The 18102-nt window shown below is 37.4% G+C and overlaps 1 protein-coding gene across 14 annotated transcripts in view; it reads left to right on the forward strand.

The window, feature by feature from the left end:
- Positions 1-18102, forward strand: part of LOC139761687 (uncharacterized) — a 312428-nt gene that overhangs the window by 230127 nt on the left and 64199 nt on the right. For all 14 annotated transcript variants that reach the window (XM_071686108.1, XM_071686115.1, XM_071686079.1 and 11 more), the window contains one exon: positions 10973-11130. In XM_071686108.1, coding sequence (XP_071542209.1) covers positions 10973-11130 — 158 coding nt within the window. The remainder of the gene's footprint in view (positions 1-10972; positions 11131-18102) is intronic.

Consider the following 18102-nt stretch of genomic DNA (forward strand, 5'->3'; position numbering starts at 1 on the left):
TGCTGATTTGAGTGAGAAACAGTAGAAGTTGGTGTCTTAATTGGGGAGTATGTGAAAGGAGGAAGTTGAGATATATGTGAATCAAAGCAAGGCTACTAAGTTTAACAGAACAGAGGAGCATTTTAGTTATGAGTGTAAGTTTGAATGGAGAAAATTTGGAATAAGTGAAGTGTTTCATATGCCATACCAGGCAGTAGAAGCGAGTCATAGGGTTGATGAGGGGGGAAAGAGTTGAGACCATTGAGGTATGTGTGGAAAGAGAGGTCATGGAAAAATGGGTATGCTTGATGGTATAATAGTGCCAACAATATTGTATGCATGCAAGGCATGGGCCATAGGAGGATGTGCAGAGGAAGGTGGATGTCTTTGAAATGAAATGTTTAAGGAAAATATTTGGTGTGAGATAGTTTGATTGAGGAATTACTGAAAAGGTAAGAGATAGTGTGGTGATAAGTAGAGTATGGTGGAGAGAACTGAAGAGGGTGCACTGAAATGGTGTGGACATATAGAGAAGATAAGGGAGGAGAGGTTGACAAAGAGGGTACATGTGCCAGACGTGGAGGGAACAAGGAGAAGGATGAGGACGAGATTGGAGGTGGAAGGATGAAATTCTTCAGAGATCTTTCACAGCCCATATTAATGTGGTAAAGGAACTAAATTATTGGGAATATCTGAAAACACTGAGGCTGTACTCCCTTGAGTGCAAATGGTGAGATATATCATCAACTGTACCTGGAAAATCCTAGATTGCATGGTTCCCAAGCTACATTTAGATATAACATCCTACTTGCATGACAGGCATGCTAGACTGAAATACTGCCTCTTAAATCCATTAATGCCGTATGCACAAAAAGAGAGCACCCCATAAATATCGGAGGGAATTTGATGCCATATGCACAAAAAGAGAGAACCCCTTAAATATCTGGGGTCCAAGACTCTTCAACACCTTGCCAGCTACCATCAGAAACAGCATGGGATGCATGATAGAGAAGTTCAGGAGTGCATTAGAAAAGTACCTACAAATTGTGCCAGACCAGCCAGGCTGTGTGGGGGTCTGAGGGCTTTGGCTGCCAACAGCTTTGTCAAACAGTGATCCAATCCAACAGCCCCTTTCATTGATGTTCCCATTTGTTCTTGTTTTTCCAACAACTCCCTCCAACAGATCTTATTTTCCATGAAGTTTACTCATAAATGCTCACCTCAACTCACATTTGACCCCTTTTTCAATCCCTGCATTTTCCCATATACTTATTAAACTACACAAGTATTTGAGATACTTAACTAATATGTAAAGGTTCTTGATTCTAAATTACTTGTAGCATTGTGGTCAACAAATTGATGAGTTTCATTCCATGTAGGCCCCAAAAGCTGTTGCCATATGTAAGGTGTCACATCTGCAAAAGCAGTGAGTGCAAGGTTCCTTTTATGCTAGGATATGTAATGCAAGATATGTATGTCAGGTTATCATGGGTGTTTTACTATCACTTGTATCACATTTTTAGCACTGGGGCACTGGAGATTCTTAAACATAGGCAGATTAGAGCAGTGGATATGATTATCAGAGAGGCTGTGTACATAGGAGGTAGGATGCTGTACAAAGAGAAGCACATACCATAAAAGAAGGAAAAGAAACCAATGTGTAAGGGTATGTAAGATTCTGAAGTAGATAGGCAGACTGGAGTACAAACATTGGGAACAAAGGACATGTGTCAGAGGAGCATTCTCAAAATGGATTGAGGTTATCAGTGGAGTGACACAGGTTTCTGTTCTTGGACCATTACTGTTCTTGATTTATGGAAATGACTTGCATGGATGTATGTTCACTTACCTGAATATGATTGCAGATGATGCAAACAAATGTCATGAGGGAAGCTAAAAGCTTGGAGGATTGCATCACCTTACAAGGGGACCTTAACAAACTCAAAAGTTGGTCTTATATATGGTTGATGAAGTTTAACCCAAATAAATGTAAAGTAATGAGGTTTGGGTCTCAGTGGAAGAGGGTTCTGTTAAGATTACCATTTAGTAGTTTGTGTGTGTGTGAGGAGATTCGTGAGTTGACATTGTCCCTAAGCTTTTGCCAGAGTCCTGCATAAGGAGAATACATAAGAAGACCAATTGTCTACTAACAGGTATTAGAAAAGCATTCAAGTTTATGGACAAGGAACTCTTCAGCAAGCTTTTCTCATCATACTTAAGGCCAAAATTACAGTATACTTTTCAAGTTTGTTTACCACATCTTAAGCACAAAGAGATAATCAAGAAGGTACAGAGAAGAGCAACAGAGATGGTGCCAGGATTAAGGAAAGGATAAACCCTTTAAATTTGCCCACTCTGGAAGAGAAAAAACTTATACGGTTTTGAAACATTGATGAAGAGGACATTGAACAATTCATCAAAAACTCTAGGGGTAAAGCAACCACAGGCCATAATATGAAATTAAGAAAAAAAACTTTTTAAGAAAGATGTAAAGAGGTACTTTCATAGTATAAGAGTAGTGAATGATTAGATTAGAATAAGGGCATGGGTAGTAAAGGCAGCATTCATAAATGAATGAAGTTATGTTATTATAGAGAATGTTCAAGAGATAGTGCTCATACAGGCAGATGTTCGTCACCACAGGCACCTTGTATCAACCAGTGCTCATACAACCAGATACAAGAATAGTCCTATACGTACTATTGTGAATCCCATATACAGTCCATGAGTAATTGCAGAGCTAAACAAGCAAATAGCTTAGTATTTCCTCAGGTATGTGTTTATCAACTATTTTGTTACTGTAATACAAACAATGTGAAATTATTCATCCCTAATGTTCCCCACTAAATAGATAATGTATCTGAACCACAGTATCACTGCACTTCAGCCAATATATAACTTTCCATCACTTAATCCAATACCTCTAAATACATAATATATAAACCATAGAATTTGCTCTGCAAAACTTCATGTACTATGTAGATAGGCCTTTAATCATGACCTCATCCAAAACGTAGAAGTATCCAGCCCCACTTTGATCTTAAGTTCTTGTGTGGTTAACTAGTTATTGCCACAACCTTGCCCCTGTTATGTAATTTCTCATCAGTATATTTTCAGTTAAATGGCTGCATGAATTTAACAAATCATTCTTTATTATATTTTCATTTATCTACTCACCCCACACACACACACACACACACACACACACACACACACACACACACACACCTATGTGGTGTAGTGATTAACATTACTTACTGTTACCTGAGATCAAGCCTGCATAGGTTCATATCCTGTTCATGGAAGCCATCCACAATCCACTGAGCTGCTCATTCTTCCATAGGGTTGGTTGATAAAATGGGTAAAAAACACACACTCCAACACAAAGGTTAGAGTGTGTGTGTTTTTGCATACATACATAGGAGTAAAGACTTGGTGCATGTATACAAGGTTAAGAGATGAGGCAGCACAAATGTCAGTGTCTCTCCCTGTAACACGTGAGTGGTAATCACACACATATATGTATCTGGATCTCCAGGCTGGAATAAGGGGGAGACTCCTTCAGTGGATAGATGATAACAGTGAAAATAAGGATATGTGGTGGTGGGTGGATGTGTTGGAAAGGGTAAGAGAGAAATGTGGTAATAAAAAGAGTGGTTGAGAGAGCTGAAAAGCGTACTGAAATGGTTTGGACATATGGAAAGAATGAGGATAGGTTGACAGAGAGGATATATATGTGTCAAAAGTAGAGGGGACAAGGAGAATGGAGAGACCAAATTGGAGATGGAGGGATGGAGTGAAAAGGATTCTGAGGGATAAAGAACTGAACATGCAGGATGTTGAATGTTGTGCACGGGATAGTAAATTGGAATGCTGTGGTATACTAGGGTCGACTTAGTCTAAATGGACTAAACCAGAGAATGTGAAGGAGCTGGGGGAAACTGTGGAAAGATCTTTGGAGGCTGGTTGTGGATTTAGGGCTTTGGTTTCAGTGCCTTGCACATCACAGCTACAGAGTGGATGTAGGCAAATGTGGCCCTTCTTTGTCTGTTCCCGGCATTACCTTGTTGATGCAGGAAATGGAGAACAAGTATTTAAAAAGGATGTTGATAATGATAATATTGAGTGGTTTATTGAATTTAGGCAGCCATTTGGCTGAAAGTACGCATATAAGATGGTACAGAAATGGGAGGTCATAGTAATAATTTGTTAATTAATGAATAAGATTATTTAGGTGGAAGGGGACAAGGATGCATGACAGAGGAGCCTTCCCAAAATGGGTTGGGTTGAGGTTGTAAGTAGAATTTGGGGATCTGTTCTTGAAGCCAAAATGGCTTGATATGAACTCTTTCATACATATTCGCCATTTCTCGCATCAACAGGGTAGCGTAAAGAAAGAGGATTGTGCCTTGGAGGGAATGTCCTCACCTGACCCTTTTCTGTGTTCCATTCTTTGGAAAAGTAAAAGAAATGGGAGGGGAGGATTTCCGTCCCCTGTTCCCTCCCCTTTAGTCTCCTTCTACGACACGCAGGGAAAACATGGAAAGTATTCTTTCTCCCAGTGAATATATTTCCTGATGATGCAAAGGTCATGATGTTAGTGAAAAGCTTGGAGCATTGCTTTATTTTAAAAGCTGGTCTGATACATGATTGATGAAGTTCAAACCTAGTAATTGTAAAGCAGTGAGGATGGGTCACAGGAAAAGTAGGCCTTCATTTGAGTATCTCTTAGCAGGAAAGAGCTGAAGGAATCTGTGTGTGAGAAAGGCTTGGGAATCGATATTGTCCTTAGCCTTCACCAAGTCCCATCTTAGGAGAACAGGTAAGGAGACTAACTGTCTTCTTGCAAGTATTAAAGTTGCTTTCAAGTTCATGGGGTTGAGATATTCATTAAGCTGATGTATGCCAAAACTAGAATAGTCTTCTCTAGTTTGATAACTGCAATTAAAGAAGTACAGAGAACTGTTAGAGAAGGACCAGAGAAGAGCAACAAAGATGGTACAGAATCAAGAGAGCTGAGTCACAAAGAATGACTTAGAGTTCTTGAATTTGCCTGCTTTGGAAGAGAGAAGAGTGAGCGGGGTATCTGATCACAACTTTAATTTTTTTAAGATTGATGATGTGTAGATTTTTGAGAGATGTAGGGATAGAAAAACCTGAGGATATAACATAAAATTTAGCAAGAAACTCAAGAAAAATGTGAAGAAGCACTTCTCCAGAATAAGAGTGGTAGATGAATATGATAAAGTGAGTAAGGATGTGGTTTACCCATTTAAGGCGGGTGACTTTTTTTATACATCTGTGTAATGCAGCATATTTTAGGAATAAAGTATCAAGGAATAAACCAGTACATACATAGATAGATAAAATTGGATGAAAAATGAAGGTAAGAGGTGTTACTTATGCGATACTGCATCATAGCTGGCTGTGGGAGGAGTAACGCAGGAGGACCCGGGGTGGGCAGCTCATCAGGCATGCCTGGATGAGGCTTGGGGGGACTGTGATCACTTTTGTTTTACACTAAATTTATCATTTATTCATTCATTTACAACTGCTATTTACATCTATTTACAACTGTTTAAGTATTATTTATTTAGTAGTTCTTGAGTGCATGGTAGTCCTAGAAGCAGGGCACACATATCAGCATTACAGTAAAATAGTCCAGTGTTATGTAACTTGTCCAGCTTCTACTATATGAACGTTAGGCGACATTGCCCTCCACAGTGGGGTTAATGCAGACAGCATACAGAAATATGAGTTGTATGATATTGGAGAATGTTCAAGAGATGGGGCCCTATGAGTGTTCAACTCCCACCCCACACAGTACAGTAGGTAAATTCAAGACAGTACACACACACACACACACACACACACACACACACTGTCGTTTGAGAATCCAAAATCCAAAAACTTCCAAAAATTGAAGTCTCTTATTGAGCGTCTTTTGTGAGCATGTTTTAACCTCTGCCCTTGTGAGCAAGTCTCATGTACTTGCATTACCCTCTGATATCACTGCTTTTTTGTGCTTTTTGACTTTTATTTTGTCTCATTGTCCAAAAAAGCTGCAGATGCACCTATGGGTATCTGAGAAAAAGAAAATAATATCTTCCATTATCAGTAGCAGAGAAAATGGGGTACTGCAGATACTTGATTGTGGTGGGTCTGTAGGCATCTGACTGAGGAGAATGGTGTGGGAACTACCACAATATATAGTCTAAGGAAACAGAAAGACACATTATTCAAGTTTTATGCTGAAAGTGATGAACAGGTATTAATGAAAGACAGATTCATTGCATAGGGCAAAAAATTATAATGATCGTTTCATGAGAGTGGATTCGTCAGCTTACCCCTGAATGTATGCAGCTGAATGGTATGTTGGTCATGATACATGCTAAGATATAACATGAACACTTAAGACTGAAGGTGACTGTAAATATTCAGCTAGTTAGTTGCAGAAAATATAGATGTGTCATGGTATGAAACATCTAAAAATTTGTGGTGATAAAGCTACTGATCATGAAACAGCAGAAGCTTACATTGATGAGTTTGCGAAGATGATGTCAGATAAAAACTTTTCTCTTGAACAAGTTGACTTTGCTGAAGAAACATCATTGTATTAGCACTATGTTCCTTGAAAACTTCAGTAATATGACTGATGAGAGGGCACCAACTGGAATTAAGAATGCTATGGATAGGCTGAATGTTCTTGGGTGTGTAACTGCAGCAGGTACACACAAATGTAAACTGGCAATAATTTGGAATAGCAAACGTCTGAGATGCTTTAAGTGTGTACAAAACTTACTTGTTCATTATTGTGCCAACGAAAGCATAGGACCAGGGGCATATTTTATGATTGATACAAAGTGGTTATGGAATCAATTTTTTTATTGATACAAAGTGGTTATGGAATCAGAGTTCATTGTAGGGAAGGTGGATTGGATGAGAACTAAGATATTATTGTTCTTGGATAACTTTTCTTTATATCCTCTGCTGAACTTGTGAAGAATAATGGTTTCAGCATTCTCTTTTCTCCTCATGTGACATCTTTAGTTGAGCCTTGTGAACAAGAAATTTTACGAGCATTGAAAAATAAATGTAAAGGATTTTAACTATGCTTGATGCAGTGAACAGAGACATAGGGTTATAAGGTTCCCAAAGAAGTTTAGCATTAAGGAAGCAGTGTTTGCAGCTGCTAATCTTGAATGCTGAAGATAAGCCCACATTAGCAAATGGTTGGCATCAGATGAAGATTTTGAAGGATTTTGTGTAACTAATGAAAAAAAGATACCAGACCTCCTAACTTATGCAAAAGCTTTATCATTGGAATGTATGAATAAGTTACAGGAAGCAGACACTGAAGAAGTGTTGAATATTGACAGTGATGCTCCTGTGGTGCATCGTTGATGGGAATGGGGATACTGCTGAAATGGTCTTATATAAGGACAAGTTTGATGGATAGTAGTGATGTTTAAGATGTATTTGTGAACACAGTTGAATATATACCCGTAGATGATATGGTAAGTATGTGTGACAGGTTAATTGATGACCATTAACATTGTGCATTTATCAGTTAGCAAGAGATTATGGCAGTTTATTTGATAAAAGAGAGACTGCTTTAACAGAAACCAATGCTACTGAGACAGACGAAACTGGAAGAATTATTCAAAAAGGCCACTCATCACAAGGCAGCTTCATCCCTGAAGAATCCAGTTCTTAGCCCATCTTCATATGTCCAGTCTGATGACAAGGATGTCATCATTGATGAACACTTTCCCAAATTCCTGATGCCAGATGTCTATAATGCATTAATTGTAATTAGCCTACTTTGTAGATGGAAAACATCAATGCTTCTGTGTGTTTGTAGCTGTACTAAACTTATTATTTTGTATGATGCTGTATCTGAATTCAATCTTTATCCAAATCACTGTCATAGTGTAACACAAACAGCATTTGTTGTGTTATCCTAAATTTCAGATGTGCTGAATTTTCTCACATTATTACATCATGGTATGTGGAGACTGAAAACATATATTTGTAGACAAATATCTGCGTACTGTAAGGAATCAACTGCTCACATTTATTTCAGTAAATAGCCGATAGAGGATACATTGTAAAGGGAAGGGCTGGTGAACCTATGGCATGTGAGACAATTTTCATGGCATATGGCACACTTTGCAATCCCAAATTATCTTTCCAGACGAATGATTTTTTGTTATCCCAAATTAATTGGTACAAAAGCATATCATTATACAAACCAGTAATGATGTTTCTTTGAATAATCTAAATTTCCTGCAGTCTCAAAAATATTATTTGGCTATGATAAAAGTAAACAGATAGTGTTAGATCATTTTTCTGAAGATTATTGTTCTGTTGGTTGTGAAGGAACATTCAGTACTTTTTGAAATAAGAAAATTGTTGTTGTCAGTCATAAGAATAAAAAAGCATTTGACACACCAGTGTGAATATAGTGTTTTGCCTAATGTGCTGTGTGTGATTATGTGTGGAAGTGTGTTTTTCAGAATGTTGTAGCATCCACCGCTTTCTTTTTCTGCATTAGATAAGTAAAATTTTGCTATTTATCTACTTTTTAGCTTCCAAGAATGTATCAAAGAAGCAGAATTGTTTGAATGAGTGAAAAAGCATGATGGATAGAGAGGTTTAGCATGGTAAGAAAGGGTAATAAAGCTTTATGCATCTTATGCTTCATATCAGTGACTGCAGAACCTTTTAAGTTAAAAGGCACTGTGAAACAGTTCACAAAAGGCTTTGTGACAGAAGTGAGCTAGAACAAAAAGAGTATATTTAGTGCAGAATATAGAATAAAAGACATTTAGTCAAATGTTTTAATAGATTTTATTTTGGATAATTGCTGGTTTAAAGATATTGAAGATTTTTGATCAACATGGAAATATCATTCAGTGATAGTGATTGTATCAAAAATCATGGCTAGAGTTTGTGACCCCATCACAATTTTGCTGATATTCCAAAAACTGAATAATTTTCAAAATCTGAAGCACATCTGGTCCTAGGATTTTAGATTCCTTACTTTCAATAGAATTTCATGGTAGTTGATAGATAAGGAATATTCAGCCCTTTTTTCACATCCTTTATAAGGCCAAAACTGAGATATGTTATGTAAGTTTGGTGTCCATGCTTTGAAAAGTACAAAGAGTAAGTGGAGAAGGTTCAAAGAAGGTAAAAAGAATTTGCACCAGAATTAAGTAGTGTAAGTTACAAGGAAAGGTTTGAGGCCCTAGATCACAACCTTTAATTTTTTAAATCGGGTTGATGATGTAGATAGTAAATATTTTTTTGAAAGATGTAGGAATAGAGCAGCCAGAGGACATAGGATGAAATGAAGCAAGAAACTTACTGAAAAAGATGTAAAGAAATATAGGTAGGTATTAGAAAATAAAGGACAAGCAAATGAAATGAACAGATTCTTTTTTGAGAGAGAGAGAAAAGGGGGGAGGGGGTCATGTGGAAAAGATGACAGAATTTATATGAGGGAAGTTCATAATAAGTAGAGAAGTATTAAGGACCCTCTTATTTGCACAGTGCTTACCATGTAAGTAAGTGAAAGCGCTACTCTAAATGGATGATTAAGTACCTTTTGTATTTATGACAAAGTGAAACGCAATACAGGAGAGTGTAATCATGGTCATGACATTGATGCAACTGTTCCCTTGAAAGCTCTGTATCCAAACAGCCATTGGAAAGAGAGTGAACCCCATCACAAGACTAGGAGTATGTTTTAAAATATATGAATATAGTTAGAATTGATATAATGAGGATGCTCTGATAGGAATGAAAAGCCATGGTTTTCACACGATATCCAATATCTTTGTTGGTTTTGATATATTTTCTCCATATTAATGTGAATGTCATGCTCACAGTCTTCCATTTTCATGTGATTTCCTCTTCCTGTCATTACACAGTACATGCTTCTTTCCTTGCTTGATTGTCACCAGCATATTTTCTGTATGAAATCCAGCACCACCCCTTCAGGTTTTACTGATCTATTTTCTCTTTCATTTGTCATTTTTTTTTTCCAAATGGCCCTACCTCTTCTACATCATTCTCATGAAGTATATAAGTATTTTTCAGCTTTATATCCATGTTGAATATCTTTATTCCTAATTCTTGCTCATGTATCACACCTCCACAATATTTTTTTTTGCGTGCACTTTCGCCATGAGTTGCACCTTTCACTTGGGAACATTAACTCTTTTGGTGCACTTTTTTTTTCCAGTGCACAAAAGTTTTTTGCTATTATTATGGAAAGGTGTATTGAAAATGTAAAGATTCTTTTTTTTCTTTATGAAAATATTACCATTTCTAGTTTAGTAGAATTGCATCATCTTCCAGATTGACCAGTCCTATGCATGCAAGTTACAACTTTCATATCTTAACTTTTCTGTTTGTTGGATAAGGTGCAGGAAAGCTGTTAAACCATTCTTTTATGAATTATGAGTTAATCATTTGCAGTTTAGGAAAAATGTATTATTTACTAGATTGGCCAATCCAGAATGAGGGTTATGTGGGTGTTATGGGTAGAGGTATATGCTACGGACTTGACAGGATCCTATAATAGGTGTGCAACCATCAGTTGTCGTTCCTAGCAGGTTACCAAGGCCCCAGGCAGTGCTAGTGACTCATCCCTCTGTACCCATCCTTTGTTTGGGTTGCCATCTATGACCAACAAACAGAGTGCACAATTACATGCATAGGTTGACATCTATAGCGTCGTGAGACATATCAGTAAATTGATATCCATAACACCAAAAGAGTTAACATTGAGTACATCACTCCTGTATGGACCATACTTCACACATTAACACATACTTTCACCACTCATCATTTTCTCTTTCATTTACTGCCACGAATATCAAAATGTCTTACATTTGAAATAGTTTTAGCTTTAGAAAAAATAAAGATGGAAATAGTACCATTTTCCTCTTTTGGCTTTAAAATTGATATCTTTTTCTTGCAGAACCTGGGTAAGGGATCCCTATGGATGGTAGATCCAGCTTATCGTCCGAACCTTCTCCAGGCACTGAGTAAAACACCTTTCCATCCATACTCCAACTTGGATCGTATCTATATGGTTTCTACAAAGGCTGCTTATAACAACAGGCCAGTGCTGTATAGGTGGGTCAGGGAATGATCCAACCATTTCCTTTTAGATTGGTATATTATGCATATAATGACCTTGTTTATTTAGTGTAAATACCACTTGAAATTCTGCTTCAAGAGTATTTAAAACTTGTCTGTGTGAAGTGAGTGGTGAGAATGATTATTTGTAGGGATGTGTGATTGAGCAAATTATTACTTCTTGGAACTCATTATCTTAGAGTGGTTAGGAGGGGGTGACTAAACATGATTGCTCTATATAATTAGTTTTGCTGGATGGGACTTAATGTTAAGTTGTAACACCAGTTTCAATTTCCTTAAGCATTTAGCTACCTTAGATGGACCTAAAATAGTCATATACTATGATAAATACTAGTGTATACTAGTATTTATCATAGTATATGGTTATGTTATTGGAACATCACATTATCAAATGATTGCTTGCTTTTTATAACGAAATCTCAACCTTTTCGCTGCACAAGGGTTTTGCTTTATGTATTTCCCTTTGCAAAATTGAAAACTGTATTCTTCCCATACTAAATATTACTAAATCATAATTATATTATTGAAGAAAACACCCAATGAAGCAGTATATTTTCCTCTGTATTGATGTGGAAGGGTGATGAATGATGGGGCGGTCCCTGACTGGTGGTACTGATACTCATTATTCAAACTTTTTTGATAACCCTAAGCACATTATATACCTTTTACTTGTACCAAGTGTGATTTCAGACATAACATGTACATCATGTATATATATTTCACATGCAATTTTTTTTAGATATATTTTATATGCATTTTTTATGAATTGATTTATCATTGAACTATGATCCAAGAGAAGTCGTTTCTTTTACTAAAGATTTACTATCATAAACAGATGTCGTGATTCTTCAAACATTTTTAATTTGTTTTATTATTTCACTCTACCCTGAATTAGCCCCATTATTTTAGGAGTAAGTGCAAAACTGTCATATTTGCATGGGCAGGTGCAGTAGATTCCTGACAATACCAGGTAAGATTTGTACTTATTTCATTTATTTTTCTGATACTTTTTTGAGTATGTATAGGCTTCTTATTATTGATTCATGCGTTAAGTAAGAGCCTATTAAAGAGAATTATGTAAAAAAAAAATGTGAAAAACGTATGTTACCATATAATGTTATAAATTATATATTGAAGGCTGGCAGGAGACTAGGTAAGGATTCCATCTCTTCAGTCAAAACCCAAAGATACCTGAAATACACAAAAAAAACAGTACATGCTTCTCAAATTGCCTAATTTATGTTCAAGTTATCTAATAGAACGATGGTATAAAATAAGAAAAGATGATCTTTTTTTCATACATGCTTGCCTTTTTCCACAGTAGCGAATTAGTGCTGTGAACAGATGAAGAAATGGCCTCATTTGCTCAAATACACAATCTTGCCGTCATGTATAATGTATAATGTAAGTAGCTCCTTATTAACAACCAGGCCCTACAGACCATTCTGTGGTTTCCCCCACCTACTTCATATTCCTTGTTTCAGCCACTTGACAGCATGTCATCCCTTGTAAACCACATCACTTCTAACTGCTATATCCCTTGCATTCCTTGCATCCTCCATCATGTTCAGGCTCTAGGTCTTCAGAGCATCTTTCACTCCATCTCTCCACCTCCTTGGTTGTGCCTTTCTCCTTGTTCCCTCCACTTCTGGCATTTATACTGTCTAGAGATGTATCAATTGTCTGAATTCGGAGATCTGCAGATGCAGATGTGCTTGCAGATATCATGCTTACCTATTTTGTGGATGCAGATGTCAGTTTCTAAAAACTGCCAGATACGGATACAGATGTCAGACTATGATGCTCATGGATGCGGATGTTTTTAGGATATTTTGTCATATATTTTGATGGATAAGAATTATTCATTCATTGTAGAACATCGGTTATTTCCAAATGGCAGCTGCTCTCGTTACAAAGTACTGTGTGATTGTAGTTTCTTGTGTGGCTGAAACTCATCATAACACACAGTTGTGTGTTATCAGGATGCGAGCTGGGGACCCAATCTTGCATCCCACCAGCCATTTTCCCCAACCTCCACCCTTTTGAAAGTGGTTAACTTAACTCCTAATCGTTTAACAGCTGTTCTTTTATCTCTTAGTCATTCAGTATTTAAAGCTCAAGATAAGCAAGTTTTTCTTCAAAAACAAAAGTTTCTTTGCCTTTTCTGCTAAAAGTTGCTTATGTTTTGCATCATAGATCAAGCCAGCACCACTGAATAGCTACTCACTAGGGATGCTGCTTGGGGACAGCAAAGTGACCTTTGCCAAATCAGAATAGATTCTCATCTTTTCTTTCCACCATTGCACTCTTCATTGCTTCATGCAATGTTCCTTAGGTGTTGGTTGTGTCAGTTTTTTGTGTTTTGTTGTCTCTTCTTCATTTTCTGGTTGGTTCGTTGGTTGCTCAACAGAGTCCTCTTGTCCTCTTCATATTGTCTGACTACTGATGATATCACTTGATCAGTGATGTGAGAAGAGGAAAAGAATTTACTTTTATATCTTGGATCAAGATATGTTGCAACTCTGTACAAATCTTCATTTTCATGCCAGGAAAATATTTTTTCAACATAAACTCACATTGTTTGTTTCATGATGTTTACTACCTGTGTTGCTTTTTTTTTCATCTTCGAATGACTCAATCATTGATTTGATATCTGGTTAAGAACCTGAAACTGAGGTATTAATTACTTCAGAAACTACTGATGTGCTTGGCTGAAGAGTGGTTTTTGAGGAAACTACAAGAGGTATCATATCACCTACTGTAGATGATAAGTCTCTCAATCTTTTTGTGATATCTTCAGGTTTTAGAGCTTTTGCACATTTGGACATCATTAACCATCCAATGGTGCTGAGTTGTTTTATTTTGGAGTTGGTAACAGCATACAAGCATAGTGACTTTTATATCTAGTGTTCTTTTCAACTTTTGCAGTGTTGTTCCACCTTGAGGTTTATCATGGACAGCACATAGCTTGGGTTCTTGCAGCCTGTCCTGAATCTTTTTTTTATTGTTGTTCATCTTGTGATGAAAATGAGTAGCAATGCTGCAACATTTCTGAATTATCTTGTTTAATCATCCTATGCTGATATTCCAGTTTTAGCAACTCAATCCAAATTATTTACACCTGACAGGAATAAAGTTCTTTTCATATTTGCTCCAGCATCATGCAAAACACAGTACATATTTATACTAGAAATGTCCCAATCATCAACAAATCATTAAACTTTCTAGAAGTATACTCTCCTGTGTGCCATTCTTGTAGTGGTTCAGTACCTAACACAAAGTTCATTCTTTCAGAGTCCTTATTGATAGCATGTGCAGTTAGACTCAGCATTGAAACTTTCACCTGCTGAGGTATCTGACCACACAAGTTGTGAAGGAAATCTTGCTGTCCTGCTTCACTACATCAATCAGTGCTTTTCTTTCATTGAAAACAGACTCATACATGTCATTGCACATCAATAAAGAATAAAAGTTTTGCTGCTTCAACTTTTATTGTGGAGCAGCTTCAGCCGTCAGTCTCAGGAATCATGTATCCTCAAATGACTGATTGGTAAATTATCCATTACTAACATTTCTGCCACACACTTATCCAGTTCATTTGATTTAAAAGTAAGAAGCATCCCACAATTTTCCACTGAAAATATTTTTCAACATTGCTTAATGTCTCACTTCACTTTTTGCAAACGAGTTTTTTGTCTTTAGTTTTTCCTCTGACTTCCTTTTTTCTTCTGCTTCTAACTCCTCACACTGCTCTTTGTGCAATGATTTCACATTATTTTCCAAAGATGTAGTTTCATGTTCCTTTCATGAATGATATTTTTGCACAAGACTCTGCTCTTAGTTATTTGGTTGTACCACGAAGTACTTCCACACTTGACTATTTCTTGACGCAATTGTACATAAAATAAGAGTCAGTAAGGCTTGGGACCCTTGATTATTTCTTTTCAAGCTGTGTGATCAACTGACACCCTGCCTACCCTTGAGGCAAGCTCCTCTACACTGCAGCCAGTGCATGGTGACTCATATGACTCACGCCAGATCCCCATGACACTTTATTACAGAGTAATAAGAAGCTTTTAGCACTGCCAGTATTTGTTTTTCGTTCTTCTTTTGTATATCCACCACTTCCTCTTTGTGTGTAATATGAATGTGGATGTTTATGTAAATGCAAATGCGGATGCAGATGCAGATGTTTATTTTATCACAAACACGGATGTTGATGTTCTGCTTATGTGGATGCAGATATCCGATACATCTCCAGTACTCTCTTAGTCATCTTTTCTTCTCTCATCCTTGATATTAAACAAAATATTTAAGCACAACCTCTTCAGCTTCCTCATACATACTCCTCATACTAGCACACCTCTCTTTTACCCTTTCATTTCTTGTTTGATCAATCCTGATCATTCTACACATTTTCTTCGGACATTTCCATGAAATTACAGTTGGTGAGCATGGTGTTAGAGAGCTGTTGATGTTTTGTAAGGGTCATCTGGGTCAGATATCCATTGGAAAATCCACTTTCCTGGGGCTCTCATCTCCAAACATTAGAAATGGAGATGGTGAAGTACAGGTCCTGCAGACTGATGCAGGAGAGCCAATAAGATCAATGAGGAAGGTAAGATGCAGCAGGTTTGAGGGTGGGTAGAGGTGGAAGGGCCAGAAGAACTGATGTTGGAGGTGCAAAGGTTAGCAGAATTGATAGTGGATGAGAAAGGGTTAGAGGGGTGGCAGAGCATGAAAATTAGAACTGAAACATGGTGCACTGCTGAGCTAATCACTGTATATGTACGTACACCTTGTTGCATGAATGAAAGATAGTTCAAACTCGAGGACACATGGGCCTGTGTGCCACAGCTTCCAATGGCTTGGTCGACCAATGACCAGCCCAGCAGCCTGGGTCCAGCCTGGACTGTGGGGATGGAGAACCCCCAAAGATTTCACCAGTTAGATATTCTTAGCAGTTTGATTAATAGCTTCAGCTTAAGGTAAAAATTTCATTTACTTCTTTGACATTGAGGACTGTCTCTTGCTCCTCTTCTTCCTCTTCATCATCTGCTGTAGTTGACATTATTATCATCTTTTAAATCCTCATTTCAGGAATTGATGAACCCCAAGATATGTTTTCTACTATGTCAGAGATGCCTTCCCCACGTAACTTTCAACCAAAATTAAAAAATTTTTGCACAGCTGTTGATGTTTTGGGAAAGCCCTAGAAGAAATGCACACACTCTCCCTAAAGGCCTTTCTGAGTAGAGCTCATAATATATTGCCTTACTTCATACCATGATGATTTGATGTAGTTTACTGGATCCTTTATAGATTGTAATCCTCTCACCACTCACGAATTGTAGGTTTGCCTGGAGAGCCAATATCCTCTAGCACCTGGAAGATGGTCCACCTTAAGTAATAGGCCTGAAATATAGGTATAACCTCCTAGTCAGAGACTTTAGGTGTGGTGGTAGTGGGAAGAAAAAACATATATTTTGGGGTTTATGTGAACCAAGGGTTTTGGTTGGTAAAGCACCTGGTAGAGGACAAGGAGCACCTTAAATTCAAGATTCTCATTTCTGTAATACCACTTCATCTACAAAAAAAAAAAAAAAAGTTGACTGAAACAGCCCTGAAAATTTTTTCGTGTCATCCATGCCTTCTTTTTGCAAACCAGTGTACTGGCACCATGTTTCAGCTTAACCCTTTTAATGCACATAGGATGAAGGAATGAGAAATTAGCAGGAATGTATAGTTGAGCTCTCTTGCAGGTGTGCTGCTTGATAGGAGAGTCAGCCAATGCTTTGCAACTTTGAAACTGGATGCACCTTCTTTAGTTATGCAGTTCCTAGTTATTGCACTCTTCCAGAAAAGTCTGTTTTTGTGTGCATTAACTTCTATCCTGCTTAATGTTATAAGATCCATCTGTAGTGGCCTCCTATGTTCATCATATGACATTTTCTTTGTGTTATGCAAATTTGCACATAGGACATTTTCTTTGTGTTATGCAAATTTGCACATCGGGATCATCACCCCTTATGTAATTGTGCAGTCGAGAGTTTAAAGACTTGACTTGAATTGTAACATTTTGCAGTTATAATGGCTTGTAGCTTCACTCAAAATGTAGCTGCAGCTTCATGATCTGCATTAGCAAATTTACCAACAATCTTAATGATATGCAAATTTTTGTAGTAATAAACTTATTGAACCAGCCACAAAAGATTATTCAGGTCCATCTTTCTCTTACTTCAGGTATTATAACAGCTTCATGACTTCGGCTCATATTGTGAAAGAGGAAAAATTCATTTGCTACTGGTTCTTGTCTTTCACCCATACCCTGAACATTTTCCTCAACAAAGATTTTCTCTCATATCTCATCTTGGCATGTGATGGAGAAAAAAGTGAATCACAGAACTCCTGATCTTATATACATTCTTTTTGATGGCATGGATGGATGACTTGCCAAGGTTGAAATTACAATCTCACCTTGAAACCTCATCTTTAGATATTGATACATTCCACTGATGGTTAAGGGAGAGGGCTACTAGGACATTTGATATCTGTGAGAAGAACTCCCCCTCCTCCCGTAAGCATGACACTTGACAAAATACATGCATGCCAAAATGACCTGACAAGTGCTAAACAACCCTCCTTTAACTTAACACCAATGGGACTCATGGTGTACTAATATGGTCAGCGATGTCAGGATTCTAACCGTTCTTGTACAGGTTGCCTCTTTCTGCCTTTATTTCATTTGGAAGGAACTCTTTACTAGTATCATGATTTACAGGTTATTCTTGGTGAGAATGTCACATGCTTCAGTAGTAATTATCTTCCAATCAAAGCTCTGCAGATGATATGAAGCACCAGAAAAAAATCCTAATGTATCAGTTGCCCACATGATGTGTTGTATGGCTTATGTTGTCAGGACTCTAGTCGTACTTAAACAGGTTGACT

The sequence above is a fragment of the Panulirus ornatus genome, chromosome 3 (genome assembly GCF_036320965.1).
Source record: "Panulirus ornatus isolate Po-2019 chromosome 3, ASM3632096v1, whole genome shotgun sequence".
In the NCBI taxonomy this organism is placed as follows: Eukaryota; Metazoa; Arthropoda; class Malacostraca; order Decapoda; family Palinuridae; genus Panulirus; species Panulirus ornatus.